The sequence below is a fragment of the Desmodus rotundus genome, chromosome 5 (genome assembly GCF_022682495.2).
Source record: "Desmodus rotundus isolate HL8 chromosome 5, HLdesRot8A.1, whole genome shotgun sequence".
Classification (NCBI taxonomy): domain Eukaryota; kingdom Metazoa; phylum Chordata; class Mammalia; order Chiroptera; family Phyllostomidae; genus Desmodus; species Desmodus rotundus.
This window is the reverse complement of record NC_071391.1, coordinates 40,401,834-40,428,832: the sequence shown is the minus strand read 5'-3', so window position 1 is coordinate 40,428,832 and position 26,999 is coordinate 40,401,834. Positions and strand designations below refer to the sequence as shown.

At 40.8% G+C, this 26,999-nt stretch overlaps 1 protein-coding gene across 3 annotated transcripts; it reads left to right on the top strand.

Annotated features, from left to right (window-relative positions):
- Nucleotides 1-18,734: 18,734 nt before the first annotated feature.
- On the top strand, nucleotides 18,735-26,691 carry AKIP1 (A-kinase interacting protein 1). Of its 3 annotated transcripts, none has more exons than XM_053924540.2 (6): nucleotides 18,735-18,800; nucleotides 19,016-19,243; nucleotides 19,721-19,801; nucleotides 21,930-22,034; nucleotides 23,317-23,389; nucleotides 25,866-26,691. In XM_053924540.2, the coding sequence occupies exons 1-6, from the start codon at nucleotides 18,792-18,794 to the stop codon at nucleotides 26,006-26,008; spliced, it is 639 nt and encodes a 212-aa protein (XP_053780515.1). In that variant the 5' UTR covers nucleotides 18,735-18,791; the 3' UTR covers nucleotides 26,009-26,691. The 3 variants fall into 3 exon arrangements, with proteins under 3 accessions (XP_053780515.1, XP_053780516.1, XP_053780517.1); XM_053924541.2 differs by having other exon boundaries at nucleotides 18,769-18,858; XM_053924542.2 differs by having other exon boundaries at nucleotides 18,799-18,873.
- The last annotated feature ends 308 nt before the right edge of the window (nucleotides 26,692-26,999 follow it).

Here is a 26,999-nt window from a genome sequence, read left to right as displayed (position 1 = left end):
AAGGAACTGCCTGAGCTATGAAAGTGAAATTCTAGCTTTAAGATCAATGACTGGTCCTCATTTGACTACAGTAACAGAGGCTAAAAAGGTAGATTAGGTGGAAAACAGTTTGGCAGTTCCTCAAAAAGTGAAACATAGAATTAGCATATGACCCAGCAATTCTACTCCTAGGTACATACCCCAAAGGTTGTGGAAACGGGTGTTCAGACACAGTACACCGATGTTCACAGCAGCACTACTCATAATAACCAAAATGTAGAAACAACCCAGTGCCCATCAACAGGTGAAATGTAGTGTATTTACATAATGGAATATCATAGGATCACACAAAGGAATGAAGTACTGGCACATGCTACAACGAGGTGAACACTGAAAATACTGTATAAGTGACAGAAGCCAGACAAAGGTCAAATGTTGTATGATTCCACTTACATGAACTATCCAAAATAGGTACATCCACACAGAAAGAAAGATTAGTGACTGCCGGAGGCCGCAGTGAGGAAGAAATGGGTATGGGATGTCCTTCGGGGGCAATGAAAATGTACTGGAACTGCAGTGAAGTGATAGTCGCGCAACATTTTGAATGTGAGTAATGCCACTGAATTGTACATTTTTAAATGATTTTTATGCTATGTGAATTTCACCTGAAATTTTTTTTGAAAAAGGTAGATTACAGGTCTGTGGTAGATACTATCAGTGCTTGCTAATACCCTTGTCAGTCCCCAGAAGTTTCTGTGTTCCAGTCACCCTGCACTTAGGCAGGACCAGGTGACTGTTCTAGACAACAGGCTGTGAGCAGAAGTGATAGATGTCACTTCCCAGTCAGTATATTGAAGAATGGGTGAGAGATGCCCATGCTTCTCCTCTCTGCCACGTGGATCCAAAGTCATGTGAGACAATGGAGCAGACTGTGTCCCTGAATAAGCTAGCACCTCCCTTTGACCCATGCTGGACATGCTGTATGAATAAGAAACATACTTCTGTTGTCTTAAGACACTGACGTTTTAAGGGTTGTTCGTGCAGCATAAGCTAAGCCTACTCTGACCAATAATAGAGTCAGATTTAGAAAGGCCGTGAAAGCAATGTGAAGAAATTTTTATTTTATTCTGAAGGGCACGGAAAGAACATTTTTAAGGAAAAAAAATGACCTGATGTGCACTTGAGAAAATCTGGATGCAATGTGCAGAGCAAATTAGACACAAAGGTGGTCTCAACCCTTGGTGCACATGTTAGAAACCACCTAAGGAGAAATGTAGTCATCTTCCAATTCCTTTATATGGCTCTAAAGAATGAAATATTTGTCCTCTGGGGAAAAAGTGGTCTGAGGAACTTTTCAAAATGCAGTGCTCCGGGCCAGGATATCTTTCAGTATTATGAATCACAATCTCTACAGGTAGGGTCTAGGCACCTATAATTTTTTAAAAACTCCATGGGAAGTTCTAGACTACAGGTTTGAGTCAAGGAGATGTCTGGTTCAGAGATGACCAAATTTACATGCGTAGTAGATTCAAACAAGCAATACAATAAAATAACTATTTTCTTGACAAATGGAATCACAAACACTTCAGGGGTTATTAAAATACGAAGTTATGAGAAGACTGTTCATATTGACATGTATATAGTTATAGTTATGACTTTAAATATTCACACACCAGTACGATGGGGGTGGCAGTTTGCATCTACTACTGCCAGGGGTAGCCTATCCCAACATTTCTGTTATGCTAGGAAACATGGTAGACACACCTGAGTCAGAGGACAGAGCTGTCCTCAGTCTCCCGAAAGACCAACCTCTTCCCAGCACTTACATCTATCTCAGTTCCTCCTTTCTTTCCTCTTTTCTTTAGGATACTAGCATTCCATTCTGTCCTTAGTTCCTTCCTCCTATCTAACTCATCAGTCAACTTTCAATTCATCAAGACTTGAAGAGCCAAGATTCAAGGTTCCAAACCTCTAGGTTATAGGTGCATTGGAAGCTGTCACTCTACACTTTGTGTGTGTGTGGTTTTTACTACAAAATGTGATTTATTAAATGCAATTGCTAAAAGACTCAGCTTTCCAGTATATTCTAACACTGTAAAGAAGTAGATCTTTTGTCTACCATAATTGAGTTTATATTGCAAACACAAATCTTCAGAGAATCTCAGAAAAAGTTTTTCATCTCTGATAAATAGCACTGAAGTTGACTGACAGAAAAAGCACCTTCATTCCTGAAACCCTACTACAAGGTACAAAAGAAACCATAAGGCTTCACTACAAACCTCCTCCCAATACTGAATAATGTTCAACAATCCTTTCACTTATTGTTAGTGACTCAAGATCCTCTTCTTGCTCCCTGTAGCAACTGTTCCAAGCCTATTTTCAAAACTTCTAACTACTGTCATCAGGTAACCACTGAGAAAACAGAGGTGTGACTCCCTTAAAGTTCCCATACTGTCAAAATGCATCTTTGTGAGGACATGTTTATTGATTTTAGAAATGGGGTAAAGGAGAGAAACATCCATTGGCTGCCTCTCCTATGCATCCTGAACCTGCAATTTCGGCATGTGCCCTGGCTGGGAATTGAACCAATGACCTTTTGGTTTGTGGGACAAAGCTCCAACCAACTGAGCCACACTGGCCAGGGCTGCATTTCAGGTCTTCTTTCTTTTTCTACCTCTTCATTTTTGTGAGTACCCCACTCTGGCCATTTTCTAAGAAAGGGTGCATAGGAAGTAAATTATTTTTTGCTACTTTGCAAGGTTGAAAATGATTTCAAACTATGCTCCCACTGAATTGACAGTCTGGGTAAAGAATTCTAGGTAAAAAAATATTTTTGATTTAGATTTTAGAAGGCATTGCTCCACTGCTCATATACTTTTTAATACTGCAGCTGAGGAATGTAATGTTTTTGTTTGTTTCTAAAAGCTTGTAGGATCTTTTCTGAAACTTCATGATGTGCTTTGGTATAAATACTTTTTTCAAACACTGGTCTAAGGCATATGGTAAGTCCTATTAATCTGGAGGCTCATGTCCTTTAGTTCCAATAAGTACTCCTGTATTGCTTTTAAAATAAATTTCCTCTCCTGCATTTTATTTAATTTCTCTTTCCAGAACTCCTATTATTTATATGTTGGACCTCCTAGATTGATCTCCTTCATTGCCATCTCATTGTCTTTTTGTTCTACTTTATGGGAAATTTTGTAAATTTTTCCTTCAAACTCTTCATTTTTTTAATTTCAACTATTATATTTTCACTTTCTAAATGCTCTTTCTTGTTCTGATTGTTCCTTTTCTATAGCATCTTGAGCTTCTTCCTTGACATTCTCTACAATCCCAGCATTACTATCAACTCCTTCTCCTACCTCTAGGACCACTATTTTCCAGTGTCTTTCATTACTACCTCTTCTTCTGCATACCCTTTAATTGGAAGATTTTCCTCTTGGCTCTTCTCTACATACAGCCTCTCCCTAGGCATCTTATCTGTTTGCATGGTTTGAATGAAATATGCTGCTATTTCCAAACTATTATCTCTAGCTCCAACCTTTTCTCTTGAGTTCTAGACCTGAACTTCCATTATCTGGTAGATATTTGCACCTGGATATACCAAAGACACCCCAAACTTTACATCTCATCTTGGCTTCAGGCAGTCTGTGCTCCAATCTCATAAATAACTTGTCACTCCCAGAAAATATCAAAGAAGGTAACATCTTTGGTAGATCCAATACAAATGTCACCTCTTCAGTAAAGTCTTCTAGGACTTCTTCCCACCCCTAGACAAAATGAATTACCCCCCCTTTTTGCACTGAAGGCACAGTTCATAGCCCATAGCACCTGTTCACAACCAGTGTTCACCATGACCCAATCTGTTGACTCTGCTAGAACGTGTACCTCTTGAAGGTGTCTCCATCATCAACTTCTAGCAAATGGCAGTTACTTAATAAATAGCTATAGAAATTACAGTAATTTCAAATAAATATACAGTATAAATTTTTGACTGTGTAATCATTAAATAAACCAAGAATCTAACCAGAGGCCTAGCCTACTAGAAAAAAAGTTACATGATGTTAAGAATGTATCTGTGCATTCTTAAAAAAATATCTGTGGATATTTTTAATCTTAACAGATTATTATTTTTTAACCAAACATTTCCAGTCATATCCAAAAGCACATTCTTCATAGTCAATTCCACATGTGCAAATTTAGAATTTAAAAAGCTAATCACTTTAAAATAATCTGTTTACCCAAAAAGGCACCTTAATAGTCTACTTAGAATACTGAATGCATTTGTTGTTTGGAATAACTAAAGCTAAAACAAAAGAAAACAAAAAAGCAAAAAGAGATTTCTTTTTAAAAGATTTTACTTATTTATTTTTAGAATGAGGGGAAGGGAAGGAGAAAGGAGAGAAACATCAATGTGTGATTACCTCTCGCGTCCCCTACTAGGGACCTGGCCCGCAACCCAGGCATGTGCCCTGACTGGGAATAGAACTGGTGACCCTTTGTTTTGCAGCCTGTGCTCAATCCACTGAGCTATACCAGCCAAGGCAAAAAAATAAAAAATAAGAGAGAGAGAGAGAAAGAGATTTCTTTAGAACATATCACTCATATAAAAATGTCAGTAATGGGTAGCTAGCCCCTCTGGTAATTTTTTTCAGAAATATTAAGTGATTAAAGAGTAAGTAAAAGATACTCGTGAACCCTAACTAGGGCACTGCAACTAAGGGCATTATAAGGCTGAATAACATTCATTCGTATGGAGGGATTTAAGCATTTTTGTGGGCTTTTTGTTTACTTTAGTTTGGGTTTGATTTTCTTTTTGAAACTATGCCGTAATGCCAAATCTTACGTGTTTTCTTTTCTTTTTCCTGTTGAACTGATGCTATGTTAAGATATAAGCACAAACATCTCATAAGTGTTTTAAAGCCATCCAATTGTTTGAGAAGGCATACGTGCTGGGCCAATGAAGCCAAAACATTAGAGGTAGGAATTTTGATGAAGATAATAATTGCTTACAGACCAGCTTGTTTTAACTTGCTGAACAAAGAACACAATTTTATACCACATTTTCATCACAGGCTTTTTCTCTGCATAATCACTACTGTAATAAGCACTTTAAAAGGGAGATTATCTACAGGTTAAACAGTAAGGAAGTTTTCAATTAGATTCCATCATCTTCAAAATTTCACTTACTCAAACTTTATATTAGTTAAAAAAATTTTTTTTGCTGGCCTAAGCACTGTTTTGACTCTTTGCAAACCATTTGTTTAGTGTGCACAGCATAAATCTAGGAACAAAGATACTCAGTTAATTTCTAGTACTGCCCTGAATGGTCCTATAGCCTTAGATAGGTCAGTGGCTTCTTTGTGCCTTAGTTTATTTCTAGGACATTCCTGCAGAGCAATGCAGTTCCATCTTTCTCACATCCGAAAGCTGTGCTCAGGCTCTGGGCCTACGTTGGGAGTTACTCACTCACTCCTTCTCCCACTCAGTAGCTTCCCTCTCTTACAGACCTCGTAATTCAATGTTGAACCAATATTTATTTAGGGCCTACTCCAGGCAATGCAGTGAGTGTGGAGATGAGCTCAATCCCTAAGACAGCAGCGGCACTAGTTTCCTGACTAACAGAAAGGATTGTCTCAATTACTCTGCTTGTTTCACCCTGACTCTGGATTTTCTCCTCTTTACTTCCTCTGGAATACGTAGCTGGAAATCCTAAAAGTTAAGGTGGTGTCGATTCACAGATTGTCACTCAGTGGTCAGGTGGTTACAGAGCCAGGCAGTCCAGGAGTCAATGTGGCTTTCAAGACAGAGATAAGCAGTCATGGAAGGGACCAAAGTCACCAATTCACAAGACCAAGATAACTCTACACGTGGTACCAGTGGGGACCTAGGTTTGCTGCATCTTTTTGCCCTTACAGTTCAGCCTCTAAGGAAGAACTCTCTACATGTCAGCAAGCTACACTGACTTCTGATTCTCTTACAGCAAGGAGTCATTCATCTCAGTGCATAAGCCTTCAGCATCAGTGTGTGAAGGCATGGTGACATCTCCCACTTAAGTCTGAAACCTTGTAAATTACAGAGAGGCAGGGAGATCCTATAGACCTATGTTGCACACAAGAACTAAGGGGCCAGACCTTAACAGTAGATCTTAAATTTGAGACTCTAAACTCTGAACACATGCTCATTACTCCCCATCTATCCATCCCATTGGTGTTTGTACGCCGATCTTCTGTATTCTTTGTCCCTGATCGGCTGTCTGTCCTGATCTTTGCCATTCAGAGATATCCTGGTTCTGATCCACAGCTCTGCTCTGATTTTAGATCATGGATATGCTCCCAATCTGGCTTCAGATCCCCAGGTCTGATCACAAACTTTATTCTTTCCACTTGCTCCTATGCCATTCTTTCAGTCTCATCACAACTTCTGGTCCTGCTTCCCCACCTGCTGCTGCCTAGAGTTCTGCTGCAGGCTAGTAATTTAGAATCCCTTTCTAGCTCACCCTGGCAGGACAAAGGAAGTGTGTAATTAGTTTATTTAACAACAGTAGTCAAAGAGGATGTAACTTCACTCATGTCTAAATGAAGTATATATGTCAGGTTATTCTACCTTTGTGTATCTCAAGTTTCTCATCTTTGTTATTATTACTATTTTTTATCCTCACCCTGGGACATTTTTTCATTGCTTTGGGGGGGGGGGAGGAACATCGATGTGAGAGAGAAACATCAATTGGTTACCTTTCGTATGTGCCCCAACCAGTGATCAAACCTGCAGCCTAGGTTATGTGTCCTGACTGGGAACTGAACCTGCAAACTTTTGGTGCAAGGGAAGATGACCCAACCAACTGAGCCACACCAGCCAGGGCTCATCTTTAAATTAATACATTTGCCACCACATTCCCTCAAAGATATCATTATACTTAAAATACCATGAATTCTGGGATTACAATAAAGCTATAATATGTTCCTACATTTCTAACTTTTAATGAGTTTTGAGTATTAAAAATTGGTTCCATAAAAGGAATTAAAAATTTTGAGTTATTTTTTTAAAATATAGTATCTATCTCACTTCAGAAAATATTTCTGAAATGTATGTAAAAAAGTTTTCTAAATCAATTAAGTAGATCATACTCTTTGGAATACACTCAATGGTGGGCTCTTTTTCTTAGTGAAAAAGGATTTTGGAAATGTTAATTATCCAGTAATTAACAAGTTTTATATATTTAGATATAATTGCACTGAATTTTCTGAGAGACTTAACAATGGGAAAGGAATATTCTATGTACATTTTGTTGGGTTAATTCACTTTAAGGCTTTGATTTTTCTACATGAGAATTACACTACTAAAACAGATGCATTCTTCTTTCTTTCAGACAAGAATTTTCATTGTGCTAGTATAGAGAGTAAATTCCACAGTGTTAGGGAAAAGATGCAGCTGAAATGTAAAAGGGTTAAAGGGGACTCTTCATCTCAATTCCTAGGAGATGCTGTAGGGAAAGGGTAAACAGAAGCAAACAGTTTCTTGAAATTGTGCCAAGGCTACATGTCAACCGCCTGGCAGGAAATGCTTTGAGAGGGCCTAGATAAACAGACTATCATCCTTTTTTTTTTTTTTTTTGAAAAATCCCCTTTGGCTTCTTACAAAGCAAATGTACTGAGTTTAGCATGATAAACACAAAAAGGAGAAAAAGGCACAAAGGATCTCTAAGTGCAGATATCTACAGGTTCTATGTGACAATTACATAATCAGTCCTTCACTTCTAACTCACGTGAACCTCACTGCTCAACAAGCATATACTCAATGCATGTATGTTGAAACGTTGTGGTAAATTAAATCTTATTTTTCCATTAGTTTTCATCATGATTTTGGTGTAGCTTTACCTTATGGTAAATTTTCATTTTGCAGCAGCTTTTAATATTTTAGCATTATACAATGATAATATCTTCTTGCATTTATATAGTGATGAATTTTTCAAAATAATTTCTATCCATTAACTTAATTTTTGTTATTTATAAGGGCTAACTTAGCATCAATGCTAGCACTTATGAGTGTTAGTACAAAAATTAAGTCAAAGATTAAGCTAGAAAACCAGACCTAAAACCAATTAGTCTGAAATATTTTCTAGTATACTTCCTTCTATCCCTCCTACATTATTAGATAATGGATAGAAAAATCCTATCAAACTTACTAAAATAATCCTTCAACCTCATCTCACTTTTGCTTTCTTAAACTGCAAAACGGGTGACCGATGAGGATCTGGATGTTGACTTGGAGCACCTACTAACAGCCAGAGAAATATTCTGCCTTTCCAGCACATCCTCTCTCCACAAGCCTACCTGTCCTATTTGCTACAATTCCAATCACGCATCATCTCTTCCATCTTTCTCACAATGAAACCATCCTCTGCCTCACTCACCTTATGCACAATCTTGCCCAGTCCACCATGGAGAGCAGAATGTCCCTGGCTCAAGGAACAAATACCAAGGATGGCATACCTCTTTATCTGCCAGGCCTCATCCCATAGCCAAGTCACCTCAGATGACAACTTCAGCCACTTCAACTTTGGGGTCCTTCTCCATATTCTACCAGCCATTACTTCCAATATCCACCCACCCTGCTCCCTTCTGCCCAAACAGGACATCTTTGCCTTAGTTACTATTAGGCCTCATGGCAGGGAGGGGAGGGGAGGAGAAACTGTGGATGCAAAACATTTTATGTTCTCTCTACTAAATGTAAAGGGGATGGTATGTGACTGGGAAAAATAGTCACAAAACTGAAGAATACAAATATTTCAGTGTAAACAGTGTATTATAAAAAGTATAATTACCCTATTATTTCTTAAATTTTCAAATTTATTTTTATTACTTCTAAAAATGGGGTTACCTATAATTATCATTAGGTAAACTTAGTACAGACCAGGAAATATGACTGATGTTTGCTCTGGAACTGGTATAATTCTAGTCCTGGAAATCTGGCTTCCTACTCTACTCCTTAGAGCTCCTGGAATGGAAATACAGTCCAATATCAATACAGAATAGAGGTTTAATAAATGACCACTCAACAAGTAACAAAATATTGATGGAAGGAATAAATATAAATGTCATCCTAAAAGAATATATAAAAGTAAACCTTACAAAAGAGTCAAGAATTGTGTTTTAAAAGGTTAGCAGGGATATAAAATTGGAAGGGAACAAGAAGATAAATATATTAATTTTGTAAAGAGCTGCTGGATCTGTCAGGATGTATTGTTTATCAGTAGTTAGGACAATAAAATTCTATATAGGAAACACTTCCAAAATGATGGAGTAAGGAGATTGGCAACACATCTATTCAAAAAAGCCACAATAAAACTATACAAAATTGTCAAAACAATCATTTCAGGATTTTGTGGGGAAAGTTGACCAGAGGTATATAACAAATTAAAAACCATTTATTGAAAACAAACACAAAACTAAAAAAACTATCAAACCGCTATTTCAATTTAAAAAAGGTGAGAAACTAGAGCCCTTGCCATCCAGCACCACGTGGAAGTCATTCAATCAGGACAGGACAAGCCTTGAAAACCAGCAGCTCTGCCGCTGGAGGGTGATTAATGACTTGATTTAGTGACCAGGATATTGTCAGAAACAAGTGACCTTAGAAAACAAGTGCTAAACAATCAAGGGAAAATCAACCTCAAAGCTGGCTGAGTCTGCAGCACCAGTTGGGACAAGCAACAGATCGGCCAAAAATGTAACAGTGAGCTCCAAGGAACAAGACGGCCATGGTGGACCTTGATAAGCTCTCATAGATTCTTGGTGATCTGGAAGGTGTGCACATGTCCAAGGTTATACACAGACTGCACGTGAGGCCTTGCACACACAGAAAACCAAGGTCATGCAGACGTAAATGAATTTTAAATGTGTTCCCCAAGCCCTGACCAGTGTGGCTCAGTTGGCTGGGCATCATCCCATAAAGCAAAAGGTTGCTGGTTTGATTCCTGGCCAGGGCACATGCCTGGGTTGCAGGCCAGGTTCCCGGTTGGAGGAAACCAATTGATGTTTCTCTTGCACACTGACGTTTCTCCCCTCTCTTTCTCCCTCTCTTCCCCTCGCTCCAAAAATAAATAAAAATAAATAAATAAATAAATAAATAAATAAATAAATAAATAAATGTGTTCCCCAACCGATGCACAAACTAATCAGCAAAGGTAGAAGCCTTACTAGGCTCAACATATTTAAATCCATTTCTTACTTATTATTAGCTGACTACTATACTTATAATCCCTAGGAAGTCAGACTTAAAAATAAAAACAAGAATGAAAAGAAAAAAACTGAGGAGACATCAGTGGCCACATATTACAGGGAGACGGACACTGCAGAATTAGTCCAGGCAAATCACTAAACAAGCACACTAACCAACAACAGCCATGCCAACCACCCCTGGGGAGGGGAGCAGATCAAAATCCAGAGTTGCTACGTTCTTTAAAATAGAGGTCAACAAACTATAGCTCGTGACCAGTTATGGCCACTGCCTATCTTTTCACAGAAAGTTTTATTGGGACACATCTATACTCATTTATTTACATACTGTCTATGTCTGTTTTCACACAACAACAGCAGAGTTAAGTAGTTACAACAGAAACTTCATGGCTTGCAAAGTCTACAATACTATCTAGTCCTTAACAGAAAAAGGTTGTTGGTCTTTGATCTAAAATGCTTAGTTTTCAATAGAAAATCATGAGACATACAAATAAATAGGAAAGTAGAGCCCATACGCAGAAAAAGCTGCAGTTGATAGAAACTAGCTCCAACGGGGCCCATGTTGGACTTAACAAAGACCTCAAGGCAGCTGGTATAAATATGTTCAAAGCACTGAAAAAACAAACTTTTAAAATTTAAGGAAAGTATGATAACTCAATAGAGAATATTAATAAAAAGATGAGGATTATAAAACTAAACCCCCAAATGCCAGAGTTTAAAAGTACAATAACTGAAATGAAAATTCACCAGAGGGGCTCGACAGTAGATTTGAGATTTCAGAAAAAAGAATCAGTGATCATGAAGAGGGAACAACAGAGATATCCAATTTAAAGAAAAGGAAGGAAAAAGAATGAAGGAAAATGAACAAGGCTCTGAGACATGCGGGGCCCCATCAAGTATACTAACATACATTTAAAGGGAGTCCCAGAAGGAGAGAGACAGAGGGCAGAAAAAATATTTAAAGAAGAAAATGGCCCAAACTTACCAAATTTGAGGAAAAAAATTAATCCAAACATTTAAGATGCACAATGAACTCCAAGTACAATAAAAACAAAAGAAGTACAAAAAAACTACCAGTACTAGTAAATGAGTTTAGCAAGATCACAGGACATAAAATCAATATGCTAAAATCAACTACATTTCTATATGCTAGTGCATAATACGAAAATTCAATCAAGAAAACAATGCCAAAATAAAGTCCTTACTAGATGTTAAAAGAGGTGCAAGATGGACATTCATAACTATACATTACTGAGAGAAACTAAACTTAAATAGATATACCATGTTCATGAATCTAAAAACTTAATGTTGTTAAGATTACAGTTCTACCCAAATTCATCTATAGATTCATTGCAATTCCTGTCAAAATCCTAAAAATCATTATGTGTAAGTTTTCTAGCTGAATTTAAATTTTATGAAAGTACAAATCATATAGAATACCAAAAACAATTTTGAATATTAAGAACATAGATGGTAAATTTACACTTCCCAATTTCCAAACTTACTAGAAAACTAGAATAGTAAAGACTGTGTGGTGCTGGCATAAGGACAAACATATACATCAACAAAACATAATTAAAAGTCCAAAAATTAATCCTTATATTCACAATCAGTCGATTTTTTTAATCCTCACCTGAGGATATGCTTATTGATTGTTTATAGAGAGAGAAGCGGGGAGAGGGAGAAACATCAGTGGGAGAAAGAAACATCAATCGGCTGCCTCCCACACATGCTGACTAGGGATCGAACCCACAACCTTTCGGTGTACAGGGTGACACTCCAACCAACTGAGCCACCCGGCCAGGGCAGATTTTTAACAAAAGTGCCAAAGCAACTTAATGCAAAAGGACAGTCTTTCAACAAATGGTACTGAGACAACTGGACATCTGCATGTAAAGAGATGAACTACAACCCTTACATCACCAGGGGAAAATTGGGACAACTGTAATAGAACAACAACAAATAAATACATACATACATACATACAAGAAAAAATACCCTTATATCAGAACACACAGATAAATGTAAAACAGCATAAATCCAAGTGTAAAACTAAAATATAAAACTTTTAGAACAAAACACTGGGAAAAAAGTCTTCACAATGTTGGGTTAATCAAAGATTTCTTAGATATGATACCAAAAGCACAATCCATAAAATTAAAAAAAAAAAAACCAATAAACTGGACTTCAGCAAAATTTAAGATGTTGTGCCCAACAGACACCAGTAAGAAAGTGAAAGACATGTCATAAACTGGTGGGAATACTTACCGTATATGTGATAAAGAAATCTTGTTCAGAGTAAGAACTCTCACAACTTGGTAATAAAAAAAAGAAAAAGCCAATTTAAAAATGAGCAGAAGATTTAAATAGACATTTCAGAAAAGTAAAAAAAAGAATGGCTAATAACAGGAAAAGGTGATCCACATCATTGGTCATTAAGGAAATGCTAATTAAAATCACTATGAGATACTACTTACACTCACTAGAAAGACTACAATAAAAAAAACAAGTATTGAGGAGGATATAGAAAAATAGAAAAACTAGACTCATCACACATCAGTTGTGGAAATGTAAAATGGTACAGTCACTTCGGAAAACAGATTGGCAGTTTCTTAAAGTGTTAAACATAAATTTACCATGCAAGCATTTCCACTCCTAAGTATCTCCACTGGAGAAATGAAAACATGTATCCACACTAGTCTCACATGCAGTCTTTCGTAGCAGCATTAGTCATAATAGCCCCAAAGTGGAAGCAACAAAAATGGCCACCAACTGGTGCACGGATAACCAAGATGTAGTGCAGTCACACAATGGAATATTATTCAGCCATAAAAAGGACTGAAATACTGATACATACCACAACATGGATGAGACTCAAAAATATTATGCTGTATGAAAGAAGCCAAACAAAAAAGTCACATATTTGTTCGTATGGTCCATGTACATGACTTATCCACAAAAGGCAAATGTGTAGACAGCAAGCAGAATGCTGGTAGTCTGGGTCTAGTGGTGGGAGCAGAGACTGAATGCACATGGTGGGCACTAGGGATCTTTTTCAGGTAATGAAAATGTTGCAAACTGCACTGGGGTGATGTTTGCACAGTTCTGTAAATTTACTAAAAATTATTAAATTGTATACTTGACACAGGTAAATTTTACATGGAAATTATACCTCAATAAAATAGTTTTTAAAAAATTCTACATGGATTCTAACTGTTTATATTTTCCAAAATTACAATTCCTTCAAATCTCTGATAACTTTTAAAATGACAAACCTGGGGCTTCCAGCCAAGATGGAGGCATAGGTAGACACACTGTGCCTCCTCGCACAACCAAAAGAAGGACAACAATTTAAAAACAAAAAACAACAAGAACTGACAGAAAATCGAACTGCATGGAAGTCGAACAACCAAGGAGATAAAGAAGAAACATTCATCCAGACCGATAGGAGGGGCGGAGATGGGCAGCCGGGGTGGAGAGGACTCGAGGCAAGGCAGCGGCTGGCAGACCCAGCGAGGTGGTGGAATGGGGCAGGCCAGGCTGCAGCTAGCACACCCCGCGGCCCCACATTCGCACATAGATAAACCAGGAGGACCGGGCGGGGGAGCAAAACAGACCACGCAACCCAGGGCTCCAGTGCGGGGAAATAAAGCCTCAAACCTCTGATTGAAAACACCCGTTGGGGTTGAGGCAGCAGCAGGAGAAACTCCCAACCTCATAGGAGAGGTCATTGGAGAGACCCACAGGGGCCTAGAGCGTGCACAAGCCCACCCACCCACTCAGGAATCAGCACCAGAAGGGCCCAGTTTGATTGTGGGTAGTTGAGGGAGTGACTAAAATCTAGCAGAGAGTGGAGCAAGCGCCATTGCTCCCTCTCGGCCCCTCCCCCACGTACAGCGTCACAGCGCAGAGATGAGCGTTACCCTGCCCTGGTGAACACCTAAGGCTCTGCCCCTTTATGTAACAGGAGCGCCAAGACCAAAAAAACAAACAAAAAAAAAAAATGGCCCAAATGAAAGAACGCATCAAAGCTCCAGAAAAAATACAACTAAGCAACGAAGAGATAGCCAACCTATCGGATGCACAGTTCAAAACACTGGTATTCAGGATGCTCACAGAATTGGTTGAATTTGGTCACAATGAAGGCTATGCTAAGAGAAACAAAGGAAAATGTACAGGGAACCAATAGTGATGGGAAGGAAACTGGGACTCAAATCAACAGTGTGGACCAGAAGGAAGAAAAAAACATCCAACCAGAAAAGAATGAAGAAACAAGAACTCGGAAAAATGAGGAGAGGCTTAGGAACCTCCAGGACATCTTTAAACGTTCCAACATCCGAATTATAGGGGTACCAGAAGGAGAAGAGGAAGAACAAAAAATTGAAAACTTATTTGAACAAATAATGAAGGAGAACTTCCATAATCTGGCAAAGGAAATAGACTTCCAGGAAGTCCAGGAAGCTCAGAGTCCCAAAGAAGCTGGGCCCAAGGAGGGACACACCAAGGCACATCGTAATTACATTAGCCAAGATGAAACAGAAGGAGAGAATCTTAGAAGCAGCAAGAGAAAAGGACACAGTTACCTACTAAGGAGTTCCCATAAGACTGTCAGCTGATTCTCCAAAGAGACCTTACAGGCAAGAAGGGGCTGGAAAGAAGTATTCAAAGTCATGAAAGGCAAGGGCCTACATCCAAGATTACTGTATCCAGCAAAGCTATCATTTAGAACGGAAGGGCAGATAAAGTGCTTCTCAGATAAGGTCAAGTTAAAGAAGTTCATCATCACCAAGCCCTTATTATATGAAATGGTAAAGGGATTTATCTAAGAAAAAGAAGATAAAAAAATATGAACAGTAAAAAACAACCACACCTAAAACAAAAACAAAAGCAAACTAGGCAAACAACTAGAACAGGAACAGAACCACAGAAATGGAGATCACATGGAGGGTTATCAACAGGGGAGTGGGAGGGGGAGAGAGGGGGAAGGTACAGAGAATAAGTAGCATAAATGGTAGGTAGAAAATAGACAGGGAGAAGGTAAGAATAATATAGGAAATGTAGAAGCCAAAGAACTTATAAGTATGACCCATGGACATGAACTATAGGGGGGAATGTGGGAGGGAGGGGGTGGGCAGGATGGAGTGGAGTGAAGGGGAGGAAATGGGACAACTGTAATAGCATAATCAATAAATATATTAAAAAAATAAAAACACTGGAATGCAAAAAATAAAAATAAAATAAATAAATAAAATGACAAAACTTTCCCCTAATCATTCCTGCTCTGCAACCAACTTTTTAACTTCCAGTCAATTTTGAAAGGTAATAAGAACTAATTCTCAGAAGTTTGATTCGTTCTCTTTAATCTATATAATCAAGATGGCAATTTTGATAATGAGCTTCTTTCATTCCCAATCACCCAGTGAGTTGATGTAATCAGGCAAAATGAATGATCTAATGACTCATATATAACACTACTTTACAAAGCCGTAATAACCCTAAAGCTCCTAAGTCTTCTGAAGAAATAAAAATACCACCTGTCAAATGAAGTGATTTATACATTCTCTGGTATGTACAGTATAAATCATTGTCTAACTCAGGCACGATACCCACTTTTGCATCCTACGTTTTTAACTCTTTTTTTGCTCCCTTCACATAGAGGAAGAAGGAATTTGCATGGTTCTTCACTAGGCTTGTTTTTTCTCTTTAAAATGTCCTCAAAAGATACAGCACCCATCTCATTCCTCAAATCTCAGGAATAAAGACTTCCCCCAACTCATCTATTCCCCAAACCATATAACCTAGACAAATAACTTCTACGTGTCCTCTGGAATGAATCTACCCTCGTGAAAAAATCACGAAAGACAAACCAACAACTGCCCTCTCCGCGGATGGCCAGGCACACTGCTGAGTATCTGAGTATCTCCTGCACTTTCTCCTCCATCTCCCGGCCTCACTGGTGGCTTTCTCAAGTTCCTGCCTCGGGCTGTGTTTGACCCACAAGGGCCCTGACGGTAAGTCATGTTCCAGCGTTCTCATTTCCATTCAATTTTTAAAAAGAGGAAAAGGATTCTCTCAAACTGTGGTTTACACTACAAACCTTAAAATTATAAAAGATGTATCCATAAATATAAAGATAAAAATAAATGCAAAGATTTAATTTAGTGCTTGTCTTTAGTCTTCAGTTTCACTCTAAGCATCTTCTTTTCCATATACTTCAAAATGTTAAATTCTGGGAAAATTAGTTATAACTGAATATTCATCACTTCCTTAAAGTGCACACAGGTAATTTTTTTATAACCAACTCTTACCTGGCTTAACAGGGGTCTATTTTAATTAGAAATTGAATCAGTCTATTCAACAATGTCTATTGAATACTCACTAAGTAACAGGCCCTGGATATTTAGGAACAACTAAGGTACAGTTCCCACCTTCAAGGAGTTCATAAGCTGTTGGGAGAGAATGAAGTACAATTACATATCATTTAAATCAGATCGAAGGAAGTACCACAATACATATTTTTAAAAAGCTATAAAAACAGAGGTCGCAAGTTGGGAATAACTGAAGATTTCAAAGAGTTGACTTGACAAAAAGAAAGTAATGCTTCAACTGAACCAAAATGGCAAAAGTAGGTAGCAACAGATTTCTGCAGAAGAGCCAAGGGAGATAGGTATGGCTCTAGCATTGGGTGAGGACATATTGGGAAACCAGTCTGATCACGTCTGATCACAGAGAACTTACTTCGTGCCAATTAAAAGCACTTTGTGCGTATTAACTATTTGATCCTCACAGCCACCCTGTGAGGAATTTACTATCGTTCCCATTTTATAGATGACAACACCGAGATATAGAACAGTTGCATAGCCTGTTCACGGTTACACAGACACAGCTAAAAGTTGTGGAGCCAGGGTCCCGAAGTCCACAATAAAAGACCAAATGCTCTACCTCTGACCACACTCATTACAAAAGCAGCTAACAGGTAAGCTGACTACCCCCTTCCTCATTAATTCCTAAGCCATCCTTCAAGGACTAGCTGAAATAATTCCTTTTCCACAAAGCCTTCTTTGATCCCCCCAATTAAACATAATCTCTTTTTCCTCTAAGCTACGTAACACTTCATCTTTTCTAACCTTATGATGTCATATTTTGTTTCTGACGTTACAGATTTTATGTCATTCTTTTTTATTTTCCTTTAGTCTGACCCATTTTCTATCCGCAACTCCTAGGGCCGTGCCTCACATATAATAATGCTAACCGAATCCATGGAGCACTTACTCTTTGCAAGGCATTGTGCTAAGCATTTTGCAAGAGTGCTTTCACAAAATCCTTAGAGCAACCCAATTCACAATAGCTATTTTTAGCCCATTCTGTAACAGATAAAATACTAGATGCACCTTAAATTCAGTAAACAAGACAGATATGTTCCCTGCAAGAAGCTTATAGTCTAGGGAGGCTAGTGCTATTGGTGTCCCCAAGTATAGAGATAAAAGTGAGGCCCAAAGGATTTAAGTAGTTTGTCCGGAATCACACAGCAAAAATGTGGCAGAGCCAGAATTTAAGCCCAGTTAACTGAGAGAAAATGAGCAAAAATGCATATGTATCTTAATATTTTAAGTGATAGCTCAGAACTGCTAATCAAATCATCTGCTGAGGAGCCTAGGTGAGTATTTGATTTCCCTGTGTCTCTTAAATTGGTGCCTCCTGAGCACCAATGCTTTTTGCAGGCAGGGTGGTGTGGAGGAGTCACTAATTAGCAGTGAGACCTTGGGTTACAACTATCAAATACCCGAATGGAATGGGGTGGAAATGTAACTGCACAATTCTTTACTTAACCGTGGTTCAACTATTCTTAAAAAGTTGTGTTCAACTCACACACACAATTGTGTGAGCCCGTAACTTCCAGTGGAGGGGTGAGGAAGTTGCCATTAGAGGGTTACGTTATCCTACATACAACGAAGGCGCCCCTCTGGCCCTGTGGGCCAGAAATACCTGCCTTCTGGCTGAACGTCCCACCGTCCACAGCCAGCTGGCCAGAGAGACTTCCTTCTCCAAACGCCACCTTGGCAGCCGCACTGTGTGGCCTATCCTACCCATCTCCTCAAATAAAAGTAGCGGCATCCCAAAATATTGACTAGGCAGAAATAGGTTCCCAGATGCACCAGTCTTATTCCCACAATTTCTTATCCCAACAAGAGACCACCTGACTTCATAACAAGTTCATCACGTTAAAGAGCGGAGACAAACTCCAAGAGCCAGGACCCAGGCCCTGAGGCTCCTCCGACAGAGCGCACTGGGCGCCTTGTCGGCGTGTTACACAGACGACGGGGCCCCGCACACCACCGAACACCGCCTGCCTCCAGCTCTCTCTCTTTCGCCCAGCTGCCCTCACGCAGAGGTCGCGGACCACACGCAGGAGGCGTGTCCAGCGTAGGACGCGCGCCCCGCCCCCCACCACCCACCAATTACCTGCGCCCCACCGCCCCGCCCGCCTCCCTCCATCCTCCATTTGCGCTGGCGCTTGGTGCTCTAGACTGCTCTCCCTCTGCGCCCGAGCGCTTAGCGCATGCGCCTTGCCAGATGGGCTGGGTGAGGGCTCCCCGTGGAGGGTGGGGGGAGACGGAAATGGAAGGCAAGCGCGCACTAGGTCGCCCCTACCCTGGTAGCCGCTGGATAGCGCGTTGGGGGCAGAGCCGGGGGCGCTGGTCGCTGGGGAGATAGAGGCCGGGGCACCGACCCAAAACTGTAGCAGAGTCGCAGTATCCGGCTGACCCGCCATTGTTTATGTGTATGTGCCCGCTTAGGTCTACATGGAGAACTGCTTGGCGGCCGCGGCGCTGAACGGGGTGGACCGGCGTTCCCTGCAGCGCTCGGCTAGGCTGGGTCAAGAAGTGCTGGAGCGGGCTAAGAGGAGGGCGGTGGACTGGCATTCTCTGGAGTTTCCCAAAGGCAGCGTGGGGGTCATTTCCCAAGAGCGGCCCTACGGAGAAAGAGGGCCCGCAGCCGGCCCCGAGCGCCTTCTCCTAGGAGAGGTGAGGGCCACTGTGTTGGGGAACCAGCCCATTCATTCGCCCAGCGGTGGCCTGCTGGGAACCGGGGCACCGACCACAAGGAAGCACCTGAGGGAGCCTGCCCTTGGCGGCGGAAGCTGTGAAGTGTCAAGAAAGTGAACGAAAAAGCTCTTTGAAAACTCGTGACATTTACAGATCATTATTGGGTGGCTCTAGGATACGGCTAGTGCTCGGCCCTGGTTGGTTACTTTTAAAATAAATTCTTATATGCTACCATCTGAGATTAGAGGAAAGCCCGTAAACCAATCTTTGTCCTGGGTAAATTGCATGTCAAATGTACTCCATTTAGAGTTGGAGTTCTTTCTCCGTAAAATCTTCCTCACCGACTTAAACTCTCAGAGACTTTCGAAGAGTAAAACGGAAGCTATTCCCCAAATGACTTCATTCTCCAGTGGGGAATACCATATCTCACCTGTGACTTGCCATTTATTCAAATAGAGAGAAGAAAGACGCCCAACCCTCAGTGCTTCCTTCAGAACAATGGCTGAATTCATGGACTATACTTCAAGTCAGTGTGGGGTAAGTTGGTGTAAGCTAAAGCCAGGCCCCGATCTGCCGGGTGATGGATCACAAAGTGGACCTTTGTGGACTGTAGGGAGAATCTGAAGACTACCATTTCACCCTGCCCTGTCTTCATGGGTCAAATGTAATCACTTAATGATTTAAACCAGGTGATAAATCCAAGCTATTGTAGAATTCAACAATATTTATTGAATGCCTAATTCAGTAGATATTATTGAGGATAAAGCAGTGTACAAGTCAGAAAAGGCCTCTGCTCTCATATTATTTGCCGAATTCCAAAACAAGCAGGTCCAAACATTCGGAGTTTTTTAAACTTTGAACTGATGAGTTAAAAAAAAAATTATCAGGATCACTGTAAACTGAAACTGAGCCTCTCTGTTTTCAAAATGTATTGAAACAAAAACTGAAACCAAATCTGTACATTAGAATTTAACCTCTGTTTGAAGTCCCTGATAATTTAGGGACTTGTAAATTTAGGTATGTCCCTATGGGTTCGTATTGCTTGATGGTCACCCAGGTGGTTCTGTGGAACAGGAGCAGCCTCCCAGGAATCCGGCTGCCACACACCCATGTGCTGCCACATACTGGCTGTAGTGTCTTAGGACAGTTAGTCTCTCTCACCCGTACCTTCCCTGTCGAAAAAATGAAGACCTCTGAAATCCTTACCAGCCTTCACAGTCTGTTTCTTTAGTTCCCACTGAGAAGTGAACATCAGAAAATTACAAACTATAACATGAAGACTTATGGTACCGCTTTTGGTACCGCTCGTTGAAATGGATGAGCAAAGGTTTTCAAGACCCTCTTCTCAAAACTATATACTAAGGTCATCTTTAAGTACTTTGAGGGAATGATGAAGGCAGGCCAGCCAACATTCAAGGAAATCACCTGCATGGAAGGCACTCTTTATGGTCTAAGAATTACAACAGACTCTGGGTCTCTTCCAGCCTTAGCTGTTTGGTTGTTACGTGGCTGGAAGCATGCTGGTCTATAAGAGAGAAGGAAGAGAATGCCTTGTTTCTGCCTTGCTTTTCAATTTCATATAGTAAGATTTCAAAAGCTCTCTGATCTTTCTACAACTTTTATGGAATCCCTATGGCTCCAAGAACGAGACTCCAACCAAAGAGATGTAGTTCAGAGAATACTTTTATGACTCTGTTAAGTGGTTTTAGAAAAATTCATAACTTGGGCTCTACTGTGAAGTGATCAACTTAAAAGGAGTAATATTTGTCTTTGGTTTGAGGTTTAGCAAATTGGTGTTCTTCATTTTGGTTTTCAGTTCAGGTCTCAGTTATGGGATGGAGCCTCAGAACCCCTTGTCTTTCTGAGATAGAATTAAAAACAGTATTCTGAGTTTGCCGTCACAATTTTGAAGCAGCCCCTAAGATACGTCATTAGATCCATGTCTTGAAGTGCTTTCCCTAGCTTCTCATTCTTTTGGTCTCATGCCTTAAATACTGTCCCTACACTGTGTTCAAATTAAACAGGCTGATAAATGTCCTCATGCATTAAAATCAAGGACAAATCTAAGGTTAACTTGGAGGGGGAAGAAGGAAGCAGACAAGAAAAATATAACGGCTTTGAGATCCTTTTGATTATTGTCCTTAAATTGGAGACTTCTTCCTTCCTTTCCCCTCTCTCCACAGGGAAGAACAACTGTATAGCTCTTGGGTTTACGTTACATTTCTTGTTGTATTTCCAAATCTCAAGGAGATACACCCCTTTCTTCCCTTGTCCTTCTCTGAGACTTAGACAATGAACATGGAACTGTTGTGCATCAGAACTTGTCATGAGAAGATGAAAAGGCATGTGTATTTGACATGGGGGAGCAGTCAGGAAAATTATTTAACCTGGCAAAGAGCATGATCCTGCCCAGCTTTAGTTGGCCAGAGTTGTTGCCAGACAGAGGCAGCAGATGGCAGCAAAGTAATGCCAAATGCACCTTCCTTCTCTGCAGCCAGTTTACATGGGCTAAGATGTGTTTAATGACTTTGCAGGCCTGTCAGACGGGCAGGTAGTTTACCTTTGCTCTTTTGCCTCCCTTCTTAGCCCTATTTTGCCCAAGTAACAGAGTTTTTTAAAGATTTAACCAGACTGCTTAACCACATCTTTCACGTTACTTCTCTAGAAATATTACTCATCTGTGCCAGAGGAAGGAGGGGCAAGCCACGTCTATCGATACCACAGAAGGAAGTCACAACTGCACTCGTGCTCGGACCTGCGGAGTGGTCAGGTGTGTGTCCTCAACTGTCCTGTGCTGTGCGCTGAGCCTCCCAACATGGGAGGCCCTCTGTCGGGAGCTCCTGCTGGAGCTGTATCATTGGATGCCTGTGTGACTCAGCATTCCACTGCTTGACAGAAATGTATCAACCCCCAGTCTCAGAGAACTTGTAGCAGTGAACATGAAATAGGAGTTTGTCTAAAATGCAATATTGATGCCCCTGTAGGATCTTCCCTGGAACCTGCGATCCTGGGCCAGGGGATTCTTGGGCAGGCTTAAAGAAAAGATCCCTCTTCTACATCTATGGATAGGAAAGAGATTTTTTTTTCATAATCACATATTTTATTCTAAGGTAGTGACATGTATCATGTCTTCGGTAATTTTTAAAAAGTGCAAGAAGGGGATCTCTTAACAAAATACTTTTCCTAAACATAATAACACAGGCCTCTCACTACAGACTTACCTGTTTTTATTACATGTCATTCTGGGGAAGACAAAGATTCTACTTGTTGCTGATAGAAATCCTTTGTTGCTGAGGAGAGTAGGTGTTTTTATTTTTGTTTTTAAACTCCCATAGTTGTACTCAAAGATAGCAAACTTAAACCCAGAGTCTAATCCACAGGTTGGGTTTGCGACTTCTCTGGCCTGTGGGTTTGGGGAAGGGAAGCGTGGCCACAGGGATGAGAGTGAGGACTGGATGCACACGGGAAGCCCCGCTTGTTCTCTGGCCTGAGATACAACGAGTAGCACCAGAACCTGAACTCTGGCTTCCCTTTTCTGGCCTGACGCCATAGGGGTTACATGTGGGCAAGAGTCATTCCTATCCCTCCCATTCTTTCTTGTAAAATGTAAGCTGGAGCCTCTCAGGGAAATGTATCGGTTCGGCCTGTTCCCCTCTGGTACCTACACTCCTGAGGCAAGCACAGAACACACTTCTGTTTTCTGAGAGCCTATTAAGTGTCTGTCACTTCTACACTAAATCTCTCCAATCTCGTACCCGCATGCTACAGAATAGGAAAGCAAGGCTTAGAGAAATGAATCCCTCTCAGTAAATAGCAGACATAAGATTCAAACTCAGGTTTATCTGACTCCAAAGCCCATGAAGGATAAAAAGTAATCATGGTGAACATCTGACTGAAATATCTCACAATTCACTAAAAACCTTAATAATTTAGATGACAACGTAGAAAAACTTGACAGAACCATTGTTCCTAATGAAGTAGGAGAAAGTTTCTCTTTGTAATCCACAAGTGAGGCCTTGGTCAGTAAACAGTGTTTCTACTTGTTTCTTCAGAGTAAAACAACATCCCTTGGCTTTGGAGGCATCTATCAAGCCCCAGAGTACATCCCAGAGGCATCCCGGCCTGAGTACAGAGCTCCCAGTGTCCCTGCATGGGGCTGCACCACCACTGCAAAGTCGTGAACCAGCTGACCTGGTTGTTTTCCGGTTCTTTGTGCTGGATCTGCAGTGTCTTTATGTTGGGGTGTTTTTAGCCTTGGGGAGCGTGCAAGGCATTGTGGTTTGGTGTAAAATTCTGTTTTCTCGGTATCCTTCCTTCACTTGAAGCTTTAGGGATGCTCTGCGCCTGAACTCATAGTTGTGGTTGGAAAGAATGTGAAGTATTCCCGTCTCAGTTCCTACGGCTCAGCTGGGCTGGCGCTGGGTCGTGCTGGAATTCCACCATCTGTTCAAGCAGCAGGAGGGGCCTGACCCCCGTGCTTACAAAGTGAATACCGTTGCTGACATTCTGAAACTTACACATTTGGTGAGATCAGGTTCCAAAACCTGTGAAGGGATTTGTTCCCATTTTCCACTAATGTTTCTCTGTAAAAAACACATAGGGATAAGTTTCTCCTTCAGATCAAGTACTCATTAGTTTATAAACTCAGGAAATCTTTTGGAACTCCGGAGGGTTGGAATCCTGAGGAAAGGAATTCCACCAAGTTGCTGTATTAATTTGCTTATTTTTTTTGTATACAATGTGCTAGCCAAGATTCAGAATATATTGGGTTGGCCAAAAAGTCTGTTTACTGTTTTCAGTGAAATAAAAGACACATTTTTCATTTTCACCAATAACTTTATTGCTGTGGATATTTTGAGTATGTTGGCTCTCTCCTGCATAGTATAACATTGATTGTTCTCAATTCGATCGCCATCAACTTCAGCTGGTGTACCCGACGGTGGAGCGTCGTCCAGTGAGAAATCTCCAGCATGAAACTTTGCAAACCACTTTGGACAGTTTTGATCAGTCACAGCACCTTCTCCATAAACTGCACAAAGTTTTTTTGCATTTCAGTTGCATTTTTACCTTTCTTGATATAATAAAACATAATATGCCAAAAACGTCCCTTATTTTCTTCCATCTTTAACATTAAAATGGCTCCACAAAAATTCACCAATTTTTATTTTATTTTTTAAATCACACTGATATGACAGCTGTCACAATACAATCTAACAAAATTGTTTTGAATGAAGTTAAAGACAACTAAGTGCTACTAGAGCCAGCTTATGGAAAAACCCAAACTAACTTTTTGGCCAACCCAATAACAAAGTAGCAACTAAGACCATTGTCCTGTAGCACAAATACAAGTGGTTAGGCTTCGATGCCTGCAACACTTGCAGGATTTGGGTAATGCCAGCCTTCCAGACAGCCCGGTGTTAGCAGCACAGATGCCACCCTTACCCCATATGTGTCCTTTATTCAGACAAATGAAGCATCCTTGCCTTTCTGAAATTCGGATACAGCTGTATTTTCTGAACCTACTTTTGTTTATTTACACAGTTGACTACTAAATATTTGTGTCATTCACGTCAGTTAAGATGCCATACCTCTGATTTTGCAGTAACTGGAGTATAACATGAGAGCATGTAACATAAAGCAGTTTTGGGGAAAAAATGGCTTCAAATCTATCAAGTGGAAGGGGAGGAAGTTTCTTAAAAGTACAAGTATTATTCATCTTCCTAGTAGCATTTGCTGGCCAATGGTTCTGTCCCCTCCCTGGGAGTGGTGGTGGAAATGACAACTTCTCCTTTTGGGCACTGAGCAAGCATGAGTGGTGTCCCAGCTGTGGAATAAGATCCTTGGCGCTAAATGACAGGCCCTTTCCTGGTTTGCAACTTTGCTCTTTTGCCATCTACACTAACACGCCCTCCTCTGCTTACACACCTGCCATGACCCACTGCCCCACCATGTGTGAAGTCTGTGCTCCGCTCAGCTCTAAACATCAATCTTCCCACTTGCTTCAGTTTCCCGTGTTTTGCACTACTGGAGAACCAGTCCGCCGAGGGAGGGCTTTTGCCAGCCAGCTGACTTGCATGACAAAATGGAATCTACTCATAGAATTCACAGCTTTAGGAGAAGTATTTCATCATCCCAATAATGAATTTAGCAAAGCACAGTGAAAAAGAATGATTCTCGTAATTCCAAGGTGCCTCTACATTACTGCTAATCTGCTAAGAAGTGCCACTGTCTGCTTTTGGTCCCAAAACAATGGACTTAGCCTTTCCGTCTTCCTAATTCTTATCTTTCTACTCCAGCTAGAAGTGTTCCTTTTATGATTCTTCATGTTCCTCTAATACTTGGGTATTTACCGTGTTCTCACATGGGAGGTAGGTATTACCGCAGTCCTAGAACTCAGGAAACAAGCAAGCATAAGGAGACACTGGGACTTACCTACAGGACAGTCCTACCATGGGGCTGAGACTTGAAAACAGGGCCTCCGTCTCCCACATTAATGCTTCATGCCAGCCGGCCTCTGGCATATACAGGTAGCCTGGTGGGGGTGCCCTGGGCATTGGGATATAAAAACCTCTAAACTGCTAATATTTGCTTTCCTTCTAGGCTGACAACATCTCTAAGGACCTCTACATAGAAGTGTATCCAGGGACCTATTCTGTCACTGTGGGTGCAAATGACTTAACCAAGAAGACCCAAGTGGTGGCAGTTGATTCAGGACAAAGTGTGGACTTGGTTTTCCCCATGTGATGTTGACCATCACGTCACCTTTTTTTAAGTAGCAAGGAGAATAAAGCCACCGTATGAAGTCTCGTAACTTTTACACACCCATCCTGCTTTGGGGGCCGACCGTAAAGGGTCAGCCTCACTGGGAACTGGAGCTTGTCTCTTTCAGTGCCTATTTTTTGAAAGTGTAGAAGTCCTCTCACCCTGCTTTCCCTGAAGGTAATAATGGCTGTCTCAATAGTTTTTACTGCTTGCTTTCTGAGTAAAGGTTAATTATGATAATAAAAAGGAGACTCGATTTGGAAATAAAGAGAATACCTTTTTATTGGTATTAGGAGCAACAAAATGTCGTTCATGGACAGCTGTAGGCCTTGTGAAAACACGGCAGAGAGGCTGTGAACACCGGTGCCCCAGGCGGGCTGGCCACCACCTGTAACTTGTGTGGAGCCGCATCCTCAAGCGGACCTCACCAGGCAGGCAGCTCTGGCCAGGGCCGCCAGCAGGCAGGTGCCTTCCTGCCGCCCCTCTGCAAGGAAGTCTTAACGGGGTGAAGATGCTGCTGCTTATTCAGCTATCCTCTGTGGCCTGTGTGCTACCTCCTTCTGCTGGAGGCTTTGCCAGCCACTCTGTAACTCTTCCTCAGGCATTTACTCTCTGTAGCTTCCTATAATGGGAACAAGCCCTAAGAGTCTTAGACTGACTGTAATTTTAAGGATCAAAAGGCACTGATTTTAAAAAGTCATCGGTGAGTCCTTAACGTTGAAGCTACCTCACCAGTAGTAGTATTGCTGCACCTCTCAGTCTAGTTGCCTAGTTGCCTAGTTATTTGTCTCATTTTGAACATGACAGGTCTTCCCTCGGGAAAAATGCCAGCACTTTATATGATGAACATGAAGTTTTACGTAGCGCTGTATTAGCAATCCTAATGAGAAGCAGACTCCCATGGACACAGGGCCTAGTAAAGCAGACCCATGCCCATCACCAAATAGAGGGTCATTTAAATGGGGACCCTTGC

Excerpts from the sequence above, each read along its gene's own strand:
- AKIP1 (XM_053924540.2), top strand. Across the intron at positions 19,244-19,720 it reads AGCGCCTTCTCCTAGGAGAG|AGAGAAGAAAGACGCCCAAC; the intron begins GTGAGGGCCACT and ends TTATTCAAATAG. Across the intron at positions 23,390-25,865 it reads CCCAGAGGCATCCCGGCCTG|CTGACAACATCTCTAAGGAC; the intron begins AGTACAGAGCTC and ends TTTCCTTCTAGG.